Source organism: Acomys russatus, chromosome 4 (assembly GCF_903995435.1).
Source record: "Acomys russatus chromosome 4, mAcoRus1.1, whole genome shotgun sequence".
NCBI classification, from domain to species: domain Eukaryota; kingdom Metazoa; phylum Chordata; class Mammalia; order Rodentia; family Muridae; genus Acomys; species Acomys russatus.
Genome location: NC_067140.1, coordinates 5,948,541 through 5,972,142, shown reverse-complemented (window position 1 = coordinate 5,972,142; position 23,602 = coordinate 5,948,541). Strand labels below are relative to the sequence as shown.

Below are 23,602 nucleotides of genomic sequence, written 5' to 3'. Positions count from 1 at the left end.
AGCTGGCTACCTGCCTTCTCCAGAGACTGCAGGGGGTGAGCAGGGTCTCCTGGGTGTGCTCTGCAGGTAGATATGCTGTCTATGGACAGCAGCTTGGCTACTTTGGAAACTGGGCAGATTAGCTGTAAGAGACTCACACAGGGGGATTAGTCCCAGCTCAAAGACTTTAATGTACACTATGCTCTTGGAAAAACATCTCCAAGGAAACAAGAGGAACTGAAAGTCTTAAACAGCAGGACTCTCATTCAGAGACCCGCTGTGAGCTCAAGTGCAGAAGAGGATGGCACTGGGACTCCAGGGTTTAGCAAACAGCCTGAGGTCAGGGTGGAGGGCTTGGGGCTCTTCCGGAGGCAAAATTCTGCCCACACAGTACAATGGGTGTGCCTGCAAGACTCCTAACCCAGAAACGTGACAGCACTGATGGGAAACCCAGAGGGCTGGGAGAATCAAGCTACCCGCTATCTCCATGGCTCTGAAGAAAAGGTCCAAACTTTAACAGGGCCTAAGAAGCAGGCTTGGGGAAAGAACTTTTCCTCTCATTGTTGATTTCCATGTTATCATGGTAACTTTAGTGAAAACTGGGGACATATAAGGAGCTTCCATGTACCACCTCAGAGTGTGAAGCCTCAGAATGAAAGGTGATAGTACCCCAAGACCAGGGGCTAATTCTGGGGTATCAACCACTGGGACTTCTAGGCAGAAGGGGGAGAAGAAACTAAAGTCGACCACTTGTCAGAGTCCAGGTACCATCTTCACTGTCTCCCTTTCCCGGGCCAGGCTCCTGAGCATTTTCTAGCAACTAGGCGCAGGCAGGCACTCTGTACAAACCACATTCAACTTCAAACCTATGCTTAACTTATAAATTCACTGACTTGGGCCAGGTGTGGTGGCGCACGCCTTTAATCCCAGCACTCAGGAGGCAGAGGCAGGTGGATCGCTGTGAGTTTGAGGCCAGCCTAGTCTACAAAGCCAGTCCAGGACAGCCAAGGCTACACAGAGAAACCATGTCTTGAAAAGCCAAAACAAACAAACAAAAAAATCACTGACATAACAGCAGACTCTGAAGGGAGCAGGTCTCTTCTTTCCTCTTTTACCAGCTCGCTCTTTTGGAGTTAAGGTTCACTTTCTCATTGTCAGAAGGCTTGCTGCGAGGGCAGATTTCATCTGGACCACCTGGTTCTGAAATTCGGCACGAGGGCCAGGAAAGCACAAACGGCTGTGTTTGCAGCAAAGGTGTGTATTTACTGTGCAGAGGGATCCGGGTTCATCTCTGCAGGACCTGACTGGATCACTGTGCTGGAGGCTCCCAGGGCAGATGACAGCGGGTGTAGCCGTGTGGGAAGGGGTCTCCCATGGCTTGGGGACTTGCAGTTAGGCGGTCTCGATGCCCTCAGGGAGCTCCACAACCACCGGAGCACAGTCCTCCGGCTCTGAAGCAAAGTCCCACCGGAACTTCTTAGTCAGGTGGGCTTGGAACTTTTCTGCTTTCTTCCTCAGGGTGGCATCCACAGCAAGACTGCAGGCAGAAGAGAAGAAAACCTATAGAGAACAGAGGGTAAGTTACTCCTGAGAACAGGGGGCCAAGAAAGTGGTGGAAATTTCCTCCTGGTGTTCAGGTCTCTAGGGCAGTAGTAGATCAGCTGCTGCTGGCACAGTTCCAGGACACCTGCTATGCAGCCTCCCCAAACTAACAGAGAAGACATTGGAACAAGACTGGAATGGAAAATTACCATGCTGGGCACAGATGCCTCATGGAAAGTAAGGCCACCAGAGTTACCACTACAGCCCCACCCGGGGTGGGGTGGGGTGTTAAGATCTACTAGGCACCTGGGCAATAACACAGAAGGAAAGAGTTACACCAGGTGGGGTAAAGAAAAAGTTGGGGACACTGTAAGCCCTTGGATCCCATAAAGCCCTGGCCCTCAGCCTACAAGGCTGAATTGCTGTTCTAATCTTCTATTCCTCTTAAAAGCTGTCTTTAATGTTCATTCTAAAAAACATTATCATTGTTTAAATTGTGGTAAAATAGATATAGCTACCATTTAAGCTATTGTTAAGTGATTAGCCAGTGGCGATACACGCATTCCTGTCCTGCAACCATTGCCGACACTCAGCTTTAGAAACTTCTCACCTTCTCCAACTGACACTGTACGCAGGACACACCAATTCCCTCTCAGTGCATTCCTCCTGGCTTTTGGCAACACTCTTCTACTTTCTGTCTCTATGAATCTGACTACGCTAGGAACCTTATGGAAGAGGAATCATAGAGTATTTGTCCTTTTGTGGCTAGCTTATTTCACATAGCATGTCTTAGAGGTCCATCTGCGTTGTAGCAAACACCAGAATCTCTTTTCTCTTAAAAACAAACTAAAGAGTAGGCCTAGACATGGTGGTGCATACCTGTAATCCCAGCACTCAGAAGGCTGAGGCAGAAGAAATTCAAGCTCAAGGCCAGCCTCGATTACATAGTAAGACCCTGTCCCCTATGCTCCCCTGCTTCCAATTCATACACACACGCAGACAGGCATGTTTGTGCAATATATATGTCATATGATATATATACATAAATGCATATATATTACACTTAAAAGGGTTTTCTATTTTTATTTATGTGTATGTTTGTGCCTCTGTGTCTGAGTACACCTATACTTATGTAGTTGCCTGAAGAGGCAGGAAGGGGGTGTGCATGTCCCGGAGCTAATTAGCTATAGGTGGCTGTGAGCTGCCTAACATGGATGCTGGGAACTGAATTCAGAGCCTCTGCAATTAACCCCCAATCCACCTCTTCAGCCGCTGGTGGTCCACATTCTGTTTGCGATTCACCTGTCCACGGCCATTTGGGCTATCTGTACTTTAGGTTATTGGTAATAAAGCATCCTTGGACATATCTGGGCAAACACCTGAGTCCCTGCTTTCAGTTCTCTGGGTGCAGCCCAAACATGGAAGGCCTGACCTTCGGCAAGTCCACCTCACTGGCACCGTTCCACAGCCGCCACGTCACAGTGCATCACTGCCAGCAGAGCACAGGGGCCAGTATCTCTGCCCTGCTCAATACTTTTTGACTTGACTTATTTACTAACCTTTGAACAGCCGCCATTCTAATAGGTTTGAGAGCTATCTCACTGTAATTTTGATTTGCACTTCTCTAAGGATTAGTGATGTTAAACATATTTTTGTGAGGTTATTGGCCATTTGTTTTTTTTTTTTTTTTTTTGACCAAATGTCTACTTAAGTCCTTTGCCTGTCTTTAAGTTAGGCTGTTCAATTGTTGAGTTATGGTAGTTCTTCATACACTCTAATATTGAGCTGTTATTCTGATGTCTCCACAAACTGATTCAGCTTATATAAACATGGATAGAGGAATAGAACAGATTTTTACACATTTGAAGGCTATCCCAGTTCCTAAGAATAACAGCAATCCACTGCTTCTTAAACATCCTTGCTGTTCACAAAGAGGTTTCAGACAATCAACCTGTACTTTCACTACGCTCTGAAAAACACATGCCAGAATGCGGTTTTATTATTTGTTTTTGTTTTTCCATTTTATTTTATTTTGAGACAAGGTCTTACCATGTAGCTCTGGCTGTCCTGGCCTTGAGCTCAAAGAGATCAGCCTGCCTCTCCCTTCCAAGTAAAGGCATGTGCCACCACATCCAGCTCAGAATGTGTATTTTAAGCATATAAGGTAGGAAGGTGTTGGATTACCCAAAAGGAAATACAAAGTTGGTGTTTTTTTGGAAGTCGGGGTAGGGGTGGGTCAAGACAGAGTTTCTCTGTGTAACAGCTCTGGCTGTCATGGAACTCGCTCTGTAGACCAGGCTGGCCCCTTGAACTCACAAAGATCTGCCTGCATCCCCAGTGCTGGGATTAAAGGCACCTGCCACCTGTTACTATACAGGCCTACTGTAGACATGGCCACAGGGCAGGAGCAACTCTGATTTAGTCACCTCCCCTTGTACCTGCTCTACAGAAAACACTGGGGAGCTTGTCTGACAAAGGCAACTGCAGCTGACTCCAAGAGGCACCAACTTGTCCACAGTCTGTTGCAGGAGAGCGAGCTGAGGTTCCCTGTCAGTGGTCTTCGTTCATGGCCATTCTCTTAGCGCCGTGGGAAGGGCAGCAGAGGCAGAGTGCCTGGAGTCAGGTTTGGGGCAGGTGCCCAGATGTGGCTTAGCTAGGGGACTGACTAATGCAGGTGTGGGGAGCATGACTGCAACAGCAAGCCAGAGCAGCAGCTCCTTGGAGGGCCCTGTATGGCCTTGGGAGAGAAAGCTCCTATGTGCTTCCCTGAGCCCAGGGTTACATCAATGATAGAAGCTCACTGAAATAACAGGCTTATTATTTACTGCTGATCTCATCCAAGACAGAGCAATCCCAAACAGTGGCTCTCTCATACCTGCGCTTCTGGTATTCTAACATAAAAAGTGTTTAATGCACAAAAGAATGAAGAAAACCACAGGCTCAAAGAAAGGTTATTTTTGGCTCTTTTGCACAGTTCCTGGCACCAAATACCTGTCCGTTATGTGATGGTGCTAGAGAAAAGGCTCATCCCAGAGATGAGCGTGCACAGCAGGCCCCAGAATGCTGCTGGCTTATGTGACTCCTGCACAGGCCTAACCTGACGTGAACTGCTTGAACTCTGTTCCTCTAGCATTGGGCCCTGCTTCCCTCATGGCGTTTCTCATACTATCCCAGTGGTCCATGCCTTAATGAGTAGGGAGCAAATCCTAATTACCAGTGTGTCCAACACAGCATATCTCCAGAGCCTGGCACAGAGCTAGGGCCTTGGGATGCTCAGCAAACAGTAAAAACAACACACGGATTTGTGTTCCATTTGGCAATAGCCGGAAGTGAGAGGCTGGAACAAGCTGCACTCAGTCATCACCCACCTTGCCCACCTACCTTTTCAACAAGCCTGAGAGTAAAATCAACTAGAAGTGGGTACAAGCAAAGCCTTTGTGGTTTTTTTTAAGCTTTTAGTATGAAAAGTGTTTTGTCCTTTAACTTGCATTTAACCCTTTACTACAAGCCTGGAAGGTGGAGGGCAGGAAATGACTACTCCCACTGTACAGATAAGGATGCTGGGTCACTACACCATGCTCAGCATGGTCCAACCAATCAGGAGAGTCAATTTTATAAGTTCTCCACTACAACCCTCTTCTGTCCTGACAGAGTAAACACATCCTTGATCCTGAACTTTTAGTCCTGCCCTGTGGGGTGTCTCTGTAACTGTTCCCTTTGTAGGTCTCCAGAACCTGGCCACAGACCACAATGACTTTTGTTTTTAAAAACCAACTTTACTGATGTATCCTTGCATACAATTAAATGCTCCCATTGTTATGTTTGACTCACTTGGGTAAACAGCCATAGCCATGCAGCCAGCGGACGGGTATACACAGCACAGGTGCAGTTTTCTTTTGGAATCTACTTCTCAGGCAGGAAGCCTCTATGGATTTGTAGAAGCACCACCACACTTAGGTCTCAGAACAGGTTGGTCACACTTAGAAATGCTCTGATGTTGCCCTTGGGCTATCAAACTCTCCTCTTCCTACTGTTCCTCTCCCTTCCCCTCTCTTCACTCCTGGCCCCTACTACCTATTTTTTAAAAAATAGTTTCACAAACTTGATAATTAATTTGGTTTTCTTAAGATACTGTCTCAATACATAGTTTAGAAAAGGCCTTGACTCTATTATGTGACCCATTCTGGCCCCGATTTTCAATTCTGCCTCAGTTTTGTTCCCAAGTGCTGGGACCATACCCTGCTTAATGGTTCAAAAACAATTCAGAAAAGATGTTTAAGAGTATTACAGCCGGCACTGCTGGCACACATCTTTAATCCCAGCACTCAGGAAGCAGAGGCAGGTGGATTGCTGTGAGTTCGAGGCCAGTCTGGTCTAAAAAGCTAATCCAGGACAGCCAAAGCTACACAGAGAAACCGTGTCTCACAAAACAAAAACAAAACCAAAACAAAACAAAAAAAAGAATATTTAGTTGGGCCAGGTGCTGGTGGTGCACAAAGGCAGGCGGATCGTTTTGAGTTCCAGGACAGCAAGAGCTACACAGAGAAACCCTGTCTCAAAAAACCAACCAATCAACAAACAAACAAACAAACAAAAAAATCCCCAAAAGAGTATTTAGTTGCCAAGCCAGGTGGCGCATGCTCATAATTCCAGCACTGAGGAGACAGAGACAGGTGGATCTTTGTGAATTTGAGGCCAGCCTGGTCTATAAAGAGAGTACAGGACAGCCAAGACTATACAGAGAAACCCTATCTCGGAACAAGCTCCCCCTCTCCCGCAAAAAAAAAAAAAAAAAAAAAAAAAAGAACATAGTTAGGACTAGGGACACAGCTCAGCACCACAGTGCTTGCCTAGTGTTAGTGAGGCCTTAGGTTCAATTTTCAGTGACCCTCCCTCTTGCAGGGGTTAGGGGGACATTTATTTAAGCAATAATTTATCCTGGTTCATTTGTTTTCCAATTAATGCCATGCTTTCTTTTTTTTTTTTTTTTTTGGGGGGGGGTTTTCGAGACAGGGTTTCTCTGTGTAGCCTTGGCCATCCTGGACTCACTCTGTAGACCAGGCTGGCCTCGAACTCACAGCGATCTGCCTGCCTCTGCCTCCTGAGTGCTGGGATTAAAGGCGTGCGCCACCACGCCCGGCTATGCCATGCTTTCTTTAGAGAAGCCAGTAATCATCTAGTTACTTTATTCCCTAAGGTAAAATCAAGTAAAGACTTCTAACATCATAGAAAAAGGAATCTTAATTTTGGCTGATTAATCTCAGATAATGTTTTTAAAAGACTTCCATTTGGCAAATAAATGCCAAAATGGGCCAGGAGAGATGGGTGGCACACACCTTTAATCCCAGCACTCAGCAGGCAGAAGCAAGTGGATCTGTAAGTTCAAGATCAGTCTGGGCTACATAGTAAGACCCTGTCTCCTACAAACAAACAAAACAAAACAAAAAACCCCAAACCCAAATAAAATAAAAATAAAGCACCAACATTCTAATCATTAAGTCTATTATGAAGTTAAAGAAATAAAACACCTCCAGTCATAAACATGAAAGCTTTTAAGAAGCAGAATTTGGTGACTACAGCACAGTCAAGCCACGCTGACAAAGTATCACAGAGGACAGCTGAGCCTGTCTTAGCCTAGCTTTTTGGCTAGGCCAGAAAAGAAACTTCCCTAAATAACAACAGCAGCCGCCACCACCAGAGCCCTCCGGTGACTGACTTACCACTGTGGCTGAGGCAGTGTTACAGGCAGACTACAGCACTGCAGTGATAAGCCAGAGAGGGAAAGGCACTGACATCACCTTTCTTTCTCTGTGCAGTCCTGAAAGCCCAGGACTTGTTATGTAGACCAGGCTGCCCTTGAACTCTGCCTCGAGAGCTGTGCTGGCCTCGTGCCTTCTTTAAATTTTTTTTCTAAAAATTACATTTATTTAATTTACATGTATACACAGCACACACGTGGAGGTCAGAAGACGACTTGCAGGAGTCAATTTTCTCTTTCTACAGTGTGGGGTCTTGAGATCAAACTGAAGGTGGCAAGCACCTTTCTCTGTTGAGCGTTCTTGCCAGGCAAGATCAGTTCAGAACATTTGTGCAGTTTCATCTGTAGCTATAATTATATATAGGAGCCCTCCTACAATGGGCTTCAGATGGAAACCTCAGCCTTGCCATCCCTTGCTCTATGAGTGTGAACAAAACCATAAGGCCTATAGCATTTATCTGATGGAACTGTACACCCAACTTGTTGCATTATTGTAAGGGCTGAATGAGACGGTGTATATTGAGCATATGAAAGCCACTGTCAATGGCAGGAGAAAGTAAATAAATTTATCTATTAGAAATGTTTATGATATAAGCGAGAAAGCTGGTTCAGTGGTTAAGACCACTGGCTGCTCTTCCAGAGGACCTGGGTGTGATTCCCAGCATCTACATGGTAGCTCGCAGCAGTCCATAACTCCAGTTCCAGAGACTCTGACACACTCTTCTGGTCGCCAAGGGCACTAGGCATGCCAGTGGTGCAGAAACATACATGCAGGCAAAACACTCATACACAATTTTTTTTTAGTTTATGATAAAAAACATTATAGACATCCAGGTGTGGTGGTGTGTCTTTAATCTCAGCACTCAGAGATCTCTGTGAGTTCGAGGCCAGCCTGATCTACAAAGTGAGTCCAGGACAGCCAGGACTACACAGAGAAACCCTGTCTCGGGGAAAACAAAAAACAAAAAACAAAAACATTATAGCATTATTGGGACCAGGGATGTAGCTCAGATGGTCCTGTCCTCACAAGGTCAGAGTCCTGGGTTCCACATTGCTTGCACATGGTGGGACATGCGAGTAAACCCAGCACTTGGAAGGTGGAGGCAGGAGGGTCAGAAGTTAAACACCATGTTCATCTACATAGTGAGTCTGAGGCTAGCATGAGATACAGAAGATCCCACCCATTTCAAAAAATAAGACAAAGCAAAAACAAACAAACCCCCAAACAATCTACAGATGTAAATGTTAGAAATGGCACCCAAAATAGTAATAAAGCATGAGGCTTGCACAGAATGTACCTACAGCTGTAACAAAACAACAAGACCTCTAAAAGCCACGGGTTACGTGACTATATACCTAAATACTATGCAACCAACAGTTAGAATCCTTATTTTGTACATAACTCCTTTCAACACACTATTAATTCCAGATTATCTTTTCATTGACTTTAAGAAAATTACGGTGAGTTGAGTTACTTTATATGAAAGAAAAACACTTTTTAAAAACAAATCATTTTTATTCAAGCTATATCCAAGAAATTTGTAAAAGCCAGAGGCATTTATTCAATGGGAAAGCTGGAGGGAAAAAAAATACCCAGTGGCTGAGGCCATTATAGGGCTGACTTAATTTATGCTGATGTGGCTCTCTTTAATGTCTTTAAGTGCTTACACACACAAATACCAGCCCCTCTCCATCGAGAGTAGACATTTATGCTCCTAAGCAAGAACGCCAGCTCTACTTGACTAGCTGGGGAGAAAGCAGGCAGCAAATGAGTACAGGCGGCAGGAAGCTTTTAAGGTCTGATTCATTCAGTCACAAACACCCCAAGCCAGTGCCTCTGTCGGGGGGATGATTTGCACTGGTAAAACGGCAACATTAAAAAATGTTTTAAAAAGCCTGGCGTGGTGGCACATGCCTTTAATTCCAGCACTTGGGAGGCAGAGGCAGGCGGATTGCTGTGAGTTCAAGGCCAGCCTGGTCTACAAAGCGAGTCTAGGACAGCCAAGGCTACACAAAGAAACCTTGTCTCAAAAAAAAAAAAAAAATTTAGAAAAAGTTTTGTAACATCCTAGTCTACACTGTGCATTTTGAAATATTAATACCTCTCACATAAAGCTATTCTGAAACCCCTCAAATATTAATCCTAATCAGAATCCACCATTCTCTCTTTGATGTATCAAATGCCTTTTGTCACACTTCACTTTTTGTCTGTTTGCTTGTTTTCTGAGATAGGGTTTCTCTCCTGGCTGTCCTGGAACCTGCTCTCTAGACCAAGCTGGCCTCGAACTCAAAGAGATATCCCTGCCTCTGCCTCCCAAGTGCTGGGATTAAAGGCATATTCTACCATCACCCTGCTCAGACTTTACTGTGTGTGTTTGTATACACATACATATATATACATAAATATACACATACATACAAATATATATACATATATATGCACTGCCAGAAGAATTATAAATGTTTGCATGTAAACAAACAAACAAACAAGCAGAAACACAGGTCAAATCTTTTTTTAAATGTATGAGTGTTCTATCTGCAGTACACCTGCAAGCCAAAAGAGGGCATCAGATCACATTATAGATGGTTGTGAACCACCATGTGGTTGCTGGGAATTGAACTCAGGACCTCAGGAAGAGCAGACAGTGCTCTTAACCACTGAGCCATCTCTCCAGCCTCACATAGGTCAAATCTTAGGTGTTGACTTGGTGTTGAAAATAACCAGTAAGTGGGGGCTGCAGAGATGGCTCAGCAGTTAAGAGCACTGATTGCTCTTCCAAAGGAGCTGGGTTCAATTCCCAGCACCCACATGGCAGCTCATAACTGTCTATAACTCCAAGATCTGACACCCTTACACAGACATATACACACAGGCAAAATATCAATGCACATAAAATAAGAATAAATAAATCATTAAAAAAAAAAAAAGAAAGAAAGAAAGAAAGAAAGAAAAGAAAAGAACCAATAAGGAAAAAAAAAAAAATGAAGGTTATGCTCTGTGGGGAATGTTGTATTAACTTCAAGAAGCACAACTCTTTTTTTTTTTTTGGTTTTTTGAGACAGGGTTTCTCTGTGTTAGCCTTGGCTGTCCTGGACTCGCTTTGTAGACCAGGCTGGCCTCGAACTCAGTGATCCGCCTGCCTCTGCCTCCCAAGTGCTGGGATTAAAGGCGTGCGACACCATGCCCAGCTTTTTAAGAAGCACAACTCTTGTAGAATGCTGTGGCAAGTACAGAGCAGGCCAAGAGTCCTAGAAGGAGGCAGAGATAAGGGAGGCCTCACAGAGAGGGAGTGTGGGCAAGGGCATGACAGGCTGAGGAGAATCAGGTTCAGTCTAGAAGGCAGGAAATATGGATGTAAGGTTTTGGTTATATGAGATTCTAAAAAACATGCTTACAGTTGATTCTGCTTTGAACATTTTCAAATATGCTAAGAGAAAAGCTCAAACTCAAATGACGTGCTTTTTACAACTAAAACAAAGGAAGACAGGACAGTCTTCATGTGTGTAGTTCCAGTTGCTTGGACTGACAGAATAGAATCACTTGCATCCAGGAGTTCAAAGCTAGTGTCAAAAACAAAGCAAGATCCCATCTCAAAAAAGGGGGGGGGGGAATGAAGCAGCATGCCTGTCTGAGAGCTTGCTGTGAGCAGACCACTGACACTGCCTTGGTAGGAGGAGACAGCAGCTAAAGACCAGGCTAAGAGCCAACACGGAGCCTTGGGGCCAAGGCTGGCACACTTTACATTCCCTAGGCAATAGGGGAGCCAGCCACAGAGAAATAGGACCAGAGCTGCGTTCTGGAGCAACAGAGGCAGCAGTGTGGGAAGTCAATGGTTTAACAAGGTAATCATGGAGGCTGATAAACTCTGATGCAGTCGAGGGAGACTCAAAAGCCTGGGCTACCATAATGGGACAGGGGGCAGGTCTGTTTTCTGTAACACCAGTATCAGGAATTCTTTAGTTAATTCATCTATCTACTTCCTGCGGTCAAGGACTCTGACACTCTTGTTCAATTATATCCCCACTTCTAGAACAACTCTTATTTACAGCAGGTGCTCAGTCAGTACTCCTAAATCAACGAACCCTGAGGACAAGGACCCTAGCTGAGTCCTATTTGTATTCCTCAACAACTGCAGTGGGATGCTGGGCAGAAAGGATGCTCAGTAACATTTACTGGTGTGCTATTTTAAAAGCAAATGTCCTGATCATTTTCAAATAATGACATCAGCTGACAGCTCAGTGTGGACCCTGGCTGGGTTTTACTATAAACTGGGTGTGTTTGGCACACACTTTTAATCTCAGGACTTGGGAGGTGAACAATGGAGGATCTGAAATTCAAGGTCATCCTTTGCTACAAATGGGAGTTTGAGGCCAATTGGAACTAGAGAACTTGCCTAAGAAAAAAAACCTCAAACAAACCAAATGACATTAAGTTTCTTGTCCCAAGAATTTCTCAAACCCTCAGAGCTGCACAGCCCACATGGGCATCAGGCAATCCAGCTGAGCCCCTGTTATTTTGCAAATCGCTGCTGCAACACCATGGCCTTCCTGTGCTTGTGTGACAGCATGCACTCACACCATGAGGGCAGTACCTCATTGTCCCCGACACTGCATCACTCCTCATGACTGCAGACACCAATGGGGCAAGTTAGCAGCTGATGACTCCTCACACTGCCTGGCAGCCCTGTGATGCTGTGAGGAGGGTCCCAACAGAGGAGGAATGGAGATTTAACATGTCTGCTCTATAAAGAACAAGAAAGGGCAGTTTAATTCTTCTGAAGTAGAATGTGCCAGGCTCACACCATCATTTGAGAGATACATCACCGCAGTCTGCACAAGTCCTCCAAATGTCAGTTTCCAGGCAACTGCCTGCTGCCTAACTACAGAGATGCTTCCAATAGCATGGCGGCTTTGGGGGAGTGCTCTGTACCTCAGAGAGACAACAATAGCAGGATTTTTTAGGGTGGGTGTGGCAAGAATCCATGCTGTATTCGGTACTAATTTTTTCCACTGCTGAGGACTGAACCTGGGGCTTTGAAACCATCAGACAACCATTCTACCAGGTTTGGTTTTTAATCTGAAAAGTGAGATGATCTGGTCTGTCCACTAGGGCTCCTGGGGAACCCACATGTGATGGATTATCTCAGTGCCAACCAGATAGGATCTAGAATCATCTGGGAGAAGAGTCCCGGCATGCCTGTTTGATCTGGTGGTCAGTCTAATCAAGGTTAACTGAGGCTCTAGGCTAGGATCCTGGACTGTATAGAGAGAAGCAAGTGAGTTAAAACAGGCATTCACCGCTCTCTGCTTTGGAGGTGTTGCATGCCATGTGAGCTGCTGCCTCGACTCCTTGCTGCTGGGCTACCCTACCATGGTGAAATGTAACGTTGAACTATAACTTCAAAAACAAAACAAAGCTATTCTCCTTTAAGTTGATTTTACCAGGTTATCTTATCACAGTAACAGAAAAAGAAACTTAGACACCATATAACACAATAAATATGGCCTCTGCTATGCAACGGCATTAATAAATACTAGTTTCTTCCATGGGTGGGAATGAGAGGTAAGTGAGGCGCCATGTTGCATGGGAACAGGCTTTATGGGGCTTCACACACAGGGAGAGGAAGTACATGGCTGCCACAGAAGCCATGGACTCAGACAACTAGCTGTTTCTGACTCTGCTCTACTTGAGAAAGTTATAAGATGTGAGTGACAGAGGGTGTCCCAAGCACACACAGGAAACTAGTCTGCATGCCAAGGGAGGAAATAGTACAGGATGAAGATTCTAAGTTGTTTGAAGCTCTTTCCCTAATTACCACTCATAATGAAAATTTAATTGCCAAGTTAAAAGCAAATTTTACTGTTTCTGTCAGAGAATCTCTGTAGAAACTGGCACATTTTGTTTGAGCAGGAAATCAAAGTTGCTTTGATGCTTAAATGAGATCTAAGGAGTTGCAGATGTTTCTTTGGGAATAGCGAGCTTCCAAACTCTGCCTCACTCGGCTGCAACAACTCACAGCTTCAGCAAGGAGGAGGAGGATCTGGTGCTCTGGCTTAGCTGTGGCTCATGCCTCTCGGCTCACACCTCAGAAGCTCTTTAGCTTGGCCTGCTGAGGGTTCCTAGCTCCCTGGGCAGTGTCTGGGAAAGGACTGATGGAGCAGCAGTGGGGTTCTCAACAGCAGGCCTCTAGGTCTTGAGCTCCGAGCTTCCAGAACCGTGAGCTAAATAACCCTCTGCTGGGGCTGCGAGTCGGCTCATCATTTACACAAGCATGACAGCTTGAGTTCAATCCTCTAAATTTAAGAAATAAAAATAAAACAACAAATCTCTTCATTTCAAAGTAGCCTGCCTCCGATATTTCATCATCATCATCATCATCCACCTGACAATACAGTTAGGTAGCCCAAAGTAGTGGAGAGAATACAAATCCTAAGTACTCAGTGCTAGATCTTCTGTGGGTGACATGAAGAGAGGTGGCACAGAGAGAGGGCCCCTGGATAGAGGCACTTAAAACACAGTAAAGATAGAGAGAACCAGGCCAGGTGTGGTGGCGCACACCTTTAATCCCAGCACTCAGGAGGCAGAGGCAGGTGGATCACTGTGAGTTCAAGGCCAGCCTGGTCTACAAAATGAGTCCAGGACAGCCAGGGCTACACAGAGAAACCTTGTCTCGAAACCGCCTCCCCCCAAAAAACATAGAGAACCAGGAAACATTTCAAGGTTAGGAGCTGCACTCAAGAAATACTAGGCTCGCCGGGCGTGGTGGCACACGCCTTTAATCCCAGCACTCGGGAGGCAGAGGCAGGCGGATCGCTGTGAGTTCGAGGCCAGCCTGGTCTACAAAGTGAGTCCAGGATGGCCAAGGCTACACAGAGAAACCCTGTCTCGAAAAACCAAACCAAACAAAACAAAGCAACAAAAAAAGAAATACTAGGCTCGTGGAAAAACAGCAAGAAAGAAAAAGGTGACCCTCCCAAGGGTGCTCTTGCACGGGTGCCTTCCTGCTCAACCCCGTGCGCGCCAGCCAGACTGCTCACCTGCAAGGTGCTGGTGAGGAAGTTGTCCTGGGAAACGATGTCCACAAAGAAGTCGGCAGGGATCTCACCAAGCTGGTGGTACAGGATGGAGATGAGGCTGACGTACAGGGCGTGGTGCTTCATCATGGTGGCTTCTGAGCGACACAGCAGGTTCAGGAGCCGCTTCCAGTGCTCAAATGCCTCATACACATTGCCCAGCAGGAAACACACAAAGGCAAACTGGAGTTCACCTGTGAGGTACAGAGGAGAGCTAAGACCCTCGCAGCACGGAGTACCTGCTGACACTTCCCAGCACAATTTACAATGCCATCATTTGCACTAGCCCCAGCAACAGGAGCCTTGTACTCTTGCCACGCCAATAGAACTTAGAGTGAGATTCCACATCCAACAAGTACTCAGTAAAGATTTGCTAAACTGCTGTATATTCAAACCATGGGGCAGGCACTACACTGTGGCTAGGTATTTACTCAAAAATGGGCCCCAAGAGAAGAGGTAGTAAAATGCCTAGCATTTTAGGAGGTGGACCTTAACCCTCCCATCAGAATAACTAGATCTCACTAAAAGCAAAGCTGACCCAGGGCTAGAGAGGTGGCTCCAGGGTTGAGCCACCAGGCTGCTCTTCCAGAGGACCCAAGTTCAGTTCCTAGCACCCACAACAGGCAGCTTACAAGCACCTACGACCCCAGTTGCAGGAGATCAGACATCCTGTTCTGTCTCTGTGTATACTGCACACACACACACACACACACACACACACACACACACACACACACACACACACTTAAAAATAATAAAGTAAATCCTAAAAAAAAAAAAGTAAGTAAAGCTGCCCACTTGTCAACTCAAAGAGGTTTCAGTTAAGCAGAGATGATGGAGTCATAATTTGTAAAAACAAGATCAAAGAACAGTATTTTACAATCAACCCTTATCATTTCTGGGCATGGTCCTCCTCTTAGTGGCTGCTATTCTAAATTTCCCAGATAACACGACTCATCTAAGACCTCAGCCCAATTCCTCTAGGTCATCAGGGAAGGCAGCATTTTCCTCACTTCAAGGTGAGGTCAAGGGCATGCCCAGGATTGTATAACTAATGTTTTGAATAATAGAAGTTAAAGCTGTAACAGATTTGGTGCTGGGTAAGAACACTTCTACAGTCTCCCACAGCAGGGAATTCCTAAGTTCTTAGTCCAGGGCTAGCTAACCAGTCAGCTTAGCTTTACTGATTTAATCAACAGGCTCTGATGCCATCTCTGAGCAGCCTAGTGGCTAAGGGGATGGGCTTTGGAGCCAAACTGCCTGGATTCAAATCTTAGCTCTACCACTTAGCAGCAGTGTGACCTAAGGCAAGTTATTTAACCTATTTATGCTTTTATTTCCTTATTTGAGAGTTATACTGGAGAGTAAATCGCTTACTACAGTGTATGTTAAACATTTAGAATAATATGGGATACAAAGCAGCATTCAAAATGCCAGTTCTCACTCCCACTCTCCAACTGATCCCTGTCTGCACAAAGACTTAACCTGGAAGCCACCGTACATGTGCAAGCAACTGGGGCTCTGCCTGGCAGATGGTCTACAACTGAGCTGGGTGTAGAGGTCCAACTATGATCCCAGCATTCAGGAGGTGGGAGGCAGGGGAGTCACTACCACTGCAAGTTCCAGGCCATCCAGGGTTACGAACCAAGATCCTGACTCTAAATAAAAGGACACATTCACACTGACTCGCCAGACACATTCTCTATGGCTTCAAAGGTGGCCAAGAACTTAAGCTATGTATGTATGTGCCATAAAAGAATGAATCAGTAAACACCCCCTTAAACGCATGTTGTGTGATTTGTCACCATTAAGGAAAGAGAAAACTAGTTCCGTGATTCCAGACTGTGGAATCTTCAAAACACAGTGAAGTTTTCTTTGCATAATGACTTCCTACTTTGTTTGGCTTTACCTGGTAAAACTATGAGATTAATATTAGCTTATTCTGTTGTATTCATAAAACCAATTTACTGTTATCAATTTGGAGAGGCATATTAAGAAGGGGTCTCACTAGCCAAAGGCTGGCCTGGAACTTTCCTTTTTTCTTTCTTTCTTTCTTTTTTTCAAGACAGGGTTTCTCTGTATAGCCTTGGCTGTCCTAGACTCACTCTGTAGACCAGGCTGGCCTCAAACTCACAGCGATCCACCTGCCTCTGCCTCCCAAGTGCTGGGATTAAAGGCGTGCGCCACCATGCCTGGTGCCTGGAACTTTTCTATACAGCACAGCAATAATATAAATTTGTGAGTTTCTGATCATGTCTAAAATTTAAACTATGACATCAGAAATTATTTCAGGGAGTTGTTATATAGATTCAAACTTGCTCTATAGCAAACTTTTCCATAAAACATATTTATCATTTATTGACTGATTTTAAAACAAGGGTCTGGCTGGCCTGCAACTCACTATGCAGGCCAGGCTGGCCTCAAGCTTATTGAGATCCACTTGTCTCTACCTCCCCAGTTCTGGGAATTCAAGATGTGCACAACCATGCCTGGCATAAGATATATTTTGAATATTGAAATATTTAAGAGATAGAAAGCAAGATTCCCAATTATGTTTAAGCAAGAATTCGGGGATTACTCATATAGCATACTATGTTCTGCATTAAGATGCACTCATTAAAATGTCTGCTGTCTCATCAGTTCAGCCAAGGATATCACAAAGGCCTATAACCAAACTTCTCACCAATCTCCAATAGGAAACTATGTAAATGCTCGGGACAGTTTACAGACGATAAGGACAAGTGCTAAAAGCGTAACAGGGGCTGGGGAGATACTCAGTGAAGCGCTTGTCTCACAAGCACATGGACCAGTCAGGTCCCAGAACCGGAATTTAAAAAGCTGGAGTGGTGGTGCAAGTGCTTACACTCCTAGCACTGGGGAGGCAGAGGCAGGAAGACACCTGGGGTCTACTGGCCAGCCAGCCTAGTCTACTTGGTGAGTTCAAGGTCAATGAGAGTCACTGTCTCAAAAGAAAAAGGTTAGCAGCACTGAAGGAACAATACCCAAGGGGCTGACTTTTGGCCTATGTATGTGGCACATGCACAAACACACAGGAATAGCATGCCAAATGTTTGTTGTCATTAGTATTCAGAAATAGAAATAAGATGCCAGGCTGGAGAGATGGCTCAGAGGTTAAGAGCACTATCTGCTCTTCCAAAGGTCCTGAGTTCAATTCCCAGCAACCACATGGTAGCTCACAACCATCCATACAGAAATCTGGTGCCTTCTTCTGGAGGACAGGGGCACATGCAGATGAAACACTGTATATTTAATAAATAAATAAAGTCTTTTTAAAAAATACACAGGAAAAGGAGAAAAGACAGGAAAAAGTACACTTAACTGTCAAAATGGTTATTTCTAGGTGGAAGACTTAGAATACATTTTATGTTTGTTTTTGTTCTGTGCTAAGTACATATTATTGTAAATTAAGAGTGCAAGCAGCGCTGGGTGTGGTGGCGCCTTTAATCCCAGCACTGGGGAGGCAGAGGCAGGTAGATCACTGTAAATTCAAGGCCAGCCTGGTCTACAAAGCGAGTCCAGGACAGGCAAGACTACACAGAGAAACCTTGTCTTGGAAAAAAAAAAAGTAGTGCAAGCAGCAATAAAACTGTAATGATTAAAATAAAAATAAAAGTCCTGGTCTAAGCCATGAAGAGAGAAACATTTTAAGAACTCAAAAACAAACTGAGGCATCAGATAGGGCTTCTAGGAACAGGCAGACCTGGCCTAGCAAGCAGAAGCCGTGAGCTCCGATCTTAAGGCCACCACTGTTAGTCAAATCCTCTCTCTAGAGGACTAGGCTACATCAGCGGCTACCACACATGTGTGGGAAGGATTAAGCTTTGTCACAGGTGGGAGCAGTCTTGGCGGGCTTTATCCTTGTAGCACCCCATGAATACCTTGTGACAGACTGAGTGGAGCCATCCTGGGTCTGGAATTCAGGAAGCAGACCTGGAAACCCCACCTGGACTACTGTCTTTCTAATGGACCCTCACCGGGAGAAGGAGCCGGTCCTTCCCACGTGACTGAAGGAGTTGGGGAAGAGAGAATAACAAAGTCGGCTGCAGAGAGAGCGTGCGGGGGCAGCGGACGAGCTGGACCAGCACGCAGGCCAGAGAGACACCTAAGGACCCGTCCCGTGGAACGGCTACTGGAAGGTTCACTCTTTTGTCCCTTTAACCTTTTTCTTTCTTGTATAAGCTAGTTGGGTTACATAATAAAGTTTAATTGCTAAGAAACAGAGTCAACACACATGGGATTGTGGACTCAGGCTCATCTGAGCTGCTCAAGTCAACAGTCAAACTGTTGGAGCTCTGTTACAGATCTCTTGAACTTAAAATTGTTAGGTTAAACGTGAAGACACACATGGATGTCTAATGACTGCTAAGGAGCCTACCCCGAGCCTCCTTTAAGAACACTGGACTGATACCCAAGATGAGCCCTCTATTCTAAACTCCCCACTAGCACCCTCCGGACGGCTCAGCTCCTTCTTACCAAGCACATCCTGGGGGTTGCCAGGGAACTGTTTGCTGAGCACAGTCTCCAGGGCATAGCTCAAGTCCATGCTGTGCCTCGTGATCTCTGCCGGTGTGGCGCCTGCTGGGAACATCTGAGTGGGCAACTCCGAGAAGCGGATCTCAGTCCCAGCCCTGGGCTTCATCTCTGGCAGCCGGGCTAAGCCCTCTTGGTAGCTTTTGCACTCGGTGCCGCAGAGGGGCAGGTTCTGCTGCAGCCTGTCCTTGGTGTGCTTCATGGGAAGCACGGGCAGCACATCCGAGAAGGCGCAGATCTGCCGGCTCTCGGGCTGCAGCTTCTCCACGGTGGCCTCACTGATGAAGCTGGTGAGTGAGATCCATTTCTTGAGCGTAGCGTATGGGTAAGGTCCCAGGAACTGGTCCAGCTCCGGGAGACTGGCTCTCATAGCATCTACTTCGGCCTCCGGAGCTGGAGACAAGTCCACCTCCTCCTGAACTGTGTTCCAGCGCAGGACTGTCAGCCCCCGCTGCTTCAGGCTAAGAAAGAAGCCCATCCGGGGGCCCACCGCCCTGGGATTGGCCTTGTCCGCAGAGCTATAGTGGAGGAAGTGGATGCCAGGGGGGATCATCTTCACACCCCGGAACTTGGGCCCCACCTCCCAGGAGTTGTAGTCAATGCCAAACTCTGTCCCCTTGGGCATGTTCAGAATGATCACAGTGGCTCCTTCAAAGAAGAGTTGCTTAGCTAACTCAGGATCCATCTGCATGGAAGCCATGAGGCCAGCGCGAGGAACCAGAAGCAGGACTCTTTCTTGTCTCCTAGAGCAGCAGAGGAAAAGAGACTGAGCTGATCAGATCATGGTACAAGGCTACTTCATTTCTTATACATGCTCTTTATGTCATATATTGAATTAGATCCCAGGAGAACTAACTCCCTTAATCCCCATGGCAACCCTGCATCTGTCTAACAGATGAGGAAAATGAGGATCAAAGAGATACGGGGGTTTTTAAGGAGCAAGAGTCTTCACTCCGCCACCACAGAGGCACCATTTAAAGGGGCGATAGTGATCAAGGTCACAGTGTCAACTGAAACCGCCCACTACTGTTGCACACTCAGAAATCTCTCCCTTAACAGAAGGTGAGAATGGAAAAAGCACATGTGGTTCATTTTAAACTAGACCTATGCAAAAACCATCTTTTTGTTTGTTTGTTTGTTTTGGTTTTTCGAGACAAGGTTTCTCTGTGTAGCCTTGACTATCCTGGACTCGCTTTGTAGACCAGGCTGGCCTTGAACTCACAGCGATCCACCTGCCTCTGCCTCCCGAGTGCTGGGATTACAGGCGTATGCCACCATGCCCAGCTGCGAAAACCATCTTAACCTACAATTCTACCTTAAGCCTGCTGCAGGAGGGTACCACAAGATCTGCCAAAGATGGCCGAGTCAAATCTGTTACCTAATTTCCCATGTGCATCTAAAACTAACAAAAGGTTTGACAAGTGGAAAGCTTTTCAAACTTCCCTTCTTTTACTCCTCAAAAACCTAGTTGAAAATGAGGGAAAATAAAGGACTAATCTCCTTGCTTGAAAATAAGCTAGCAGGGTAGAGAGGTACATACCTGTATTCCCAACCCTTGGGGGATGGAGGCAGAAGAATCAGGAATTCAAGACCACCCTTGATTGCTACAGACTGTCTCAGAAATCAAAAAATAAAACAAAACAGCTGGTGGGAATATGGTTCCTCCAGTACAGTGCTTATCTAATTAACACAAAGGATCCTTAGAACCAAAAGGAAAAAAAAAAAAAATCTGTGGGAGGTAGAGGCAAGAGGGTCAGATACATAGAGACTTTGAGGCCAGCCTGGAATACATACACAAGACACTGTCTTAAAACAAGCAAACTTCAGGGGCCAGCTTGGTCTACAAAGTGAGTCCAGGACAGCCAAGATAACATAGAGAAACCCTGTCTTGAAAAACCAAAAAAGAAAGAAAAACAAAACGAAACAAAACAAAAAAACAAGCAAACAAACAACCACAAAACAAAGACACCTAAAGCCCAGAGAACAAACAACTCCGGACAGAGCCACAAAGAATCCAGAGGAGATTGACATGTCAGGCCTGCACTAAGTATCTGAGGAGGAGCTTAGATTCTTTGTTTTGTCCTAATTTAAATTCCCCATAAGGCTAATTTGATTTTTAAAAAATGGGGGGGGGGGTGTTGAGAGGGGGGACTGTCAAATGCTCACTGAGTAAAGGCACTTGCCTTGTAAGCCTGACCACCTCACTTTGATGGCCAGACCCATATAAAGGTGGAAGGAGGGAAGAAAATGCACAAGGCTGTCTAACCCTCACACGCTTGCCACAGTGTAGGACCCACGAACACACACAGCACTAACAACAACAACAACTCCGTAGCAGCACTGCCTCGGCAGTATTTGTAAGAATGGTTTCAACATGAACCAATCAACTACTTCACCTTTTACTCAAGAACTATGTCATTACTAATTCGTGTGACAAACACTCAGATTACATGCACTACACAGGATCTTTCCTGGGCTGCCAAACAAAGATCCACAGAGTCAGACTACAGACTAGCAGGTGTTTGTATTTTACAAAACATGACGTCAAAATTCACAATCAAAAAACCCAAGTGCTCATTTCTGTTTACTCTTTCATTTAAAATAAACAATACAAGCTGAGCATGGTGGTACATTTGGAAGACCAGAGGCAGGCGGATCTCTGTGAGTTCGAGGGCAGGCTGGGCTACAAAGCAAGTTCCAGGACAGCCAGGGCTACACAGAGAAGTCCTGTCTCAAAAAACAAGCAAACAAATACACAAACAAAGACATAAAGTTAATCTGAAATAATGAAAAAAGGCATACAGAAGCCAGAAGAGGGTGCTGAATTCCCTGAAGCTGCAGTTAAGAGATGAGTGACAGAATTGAGCCCAGATCCTCTGCAAGAGCTGCAAGTCTCTTAACCAGGAAGTCATCTCTCCAGCACCAACAACAGAATTTTGAAGCTAAGTAGGTATGGTTCCGTGAAGCTCTGTGCTTGCGTGTAGTTCAGTCAAAAAAGCCTGAAACTTGCCGGGCGTGGTGGCGCACGCCTTTAATCCCAGCACTCGGGAGGCAGAGGCAGGTGGATCGCTGTGAGTTCGAGGCCAGCCTGGTGGTCTACAAAGTGAGTCCAGGATGGCCAAGGCTACACAGAGAAACCCTGTCTCGAAAAACCAGGGGGAAAAAAAAAAAAAAAAAGGCCTGAAACTTACACACGGGACGCCGTCTTCACAGCCCTGCACTACAGAAGGCACCACCTGCCTAGATCGGAGAATACTTGTTCCTCAATGTGCTCGCTCTCTGGCTTCTCCTGTGGCTTTCGGGGGGGTGGGGTGTGTGTAAAATTCTTACTATGCCCCAGAAAACACCGCAAGAATTAACCTCGGCAATTTTTCAGCTTGCTTAATACCAACCCCAAGGTCTGTTGCAGCCACGCTGGCTTCTTTCTGACCCTCAAACGAGAGAAAAAAATCTACCCACAGCACTCTGTCATTTAGTTTTGTTATTTGTTTGTTTGTTTGTTTGTTTGTTTTTAATCTTAGTAAAGGCTCCGTGACTCGGGGCTAAGTCAAGTGTTGCTGTTGCCGTTCCATTCTGGCGCCGGGTGTGTAACTTTGGGTAGCTGACTGAGGACGATCATGCCCAAGACTTGAGTCCTAAATGCCTAGCACGTACGCGAGGCTCAAAACGTTAACTTAATATACATTTGAATAAAGCCAGGAAGCCGGTGGGTGACTTACCGGAAGCCACGCAGAACCAGATCGAGTGAGTTTAAGCTCTCTGGTCCCCAAAGATCTACAGTTAAAGAAAAGAAAGAAAAAAAAAAAAGAAAAAAAAAGTTACTTCGCAGGCCTCAGAAAGCCTGGCCACCGTGTCCCTGGCGACAGGTTCTCAGAGGGAAAGGCCTCCTGAGACAGCAGTTACGAATCCGGATTCGGCCGGCGCGCTTCTGAGCGGAGAAGCGAGGTGGCCAGACGACACATAACGAAACCAGAGGACTGTAGAGGAGCCAAGAGCCTACACTCACCGAACCGCCTCGCGCTCGCGCTCTGCGGAAACGGGACGGAAGTTTGGCTGCGTTTGCGCCCGGTAGGTGCTACGGAAAAAGTGGTCCGGCGGAGCCCCCGTGGCGGCAGAAGAAATGGTCCGTGTTTTCAGGTTCCTCTCCATAAAGCACTGCATTTTCTTCTCAATGTTTCATTTGACCGTCTGAATTGTGGAATAACACCTTTAATTAAACCATGCACTTTATATCCCTTTTCAGAAGCATACTCACCAGCTACAGTCCTTTGGTCTCCTGCAGACACAGGCACCAAAGCATGGTCCACTGTAAGACGGGCTCAGTCATGGTTGGTCCTCTTTAGCCACGTTACTATGCCAACCACAGCGTCAAAGGTTCCCTGTTACCACCCAATCCCAGTTTCTAGAAACATATATCCCTAGGCAGAGTTTCAGAAGCCAGGCCTGTTGCCTGAAGAGAGAACCAGTCCCTTTAACAGGCACCACAGCAGCTTCTCTGGCAGCGATCACCAGCATCTTGCAAGCCTAACAAAATACAGAAGTCAACTTACAAATGCTCGCTGAGAGAGAAAACCTGCCTGTCTTTTTCTCCACTATTTCCCTGGAAGCTAGCACATAGTCGTCATAGATATACTGTGTATTTAATAACTACTAACAAAATGGTACAGAAAACGACTATCTGTGGACTAGCCTTGTGCT

At 45.8% G+C, this 23,602-nt stretch overlaps 1 protein-coding gene across 1 annotated transcript; it reads right to left on the bottom strand.

Annotated features, from left to right (window-relative positions):
• Window positions 1–1,335: 1,335 nt before the first annotated feature.
• On the bottom strand, window positions 1,336–22,673 carry Aar2 (AAR2 splicing factor). The gene is made up of 4 exons (XM_051143647.1): window positions 22,624–22,673; window positions 18,848–19,647; window positions 14,318–14,547; window positions 1,336–1,539 (listed from the first exon to the last, which is right to left on the bottom strand). Exons 2-4 carry the CDS (start codon window positions 19,602–19,604, stop codon window positions 1,372–1,374), a joined length of 1,155 nt encoding a protein of 384 aa, XP_050999604.1. The 5' UTR covers window positions 19,605–19,647; window positions 22,624–22,673; the 3' UTR covers window positions 1,336–1,371.
• Window positions 22,674–23,602: the final 929 nt, after the last annotated feature.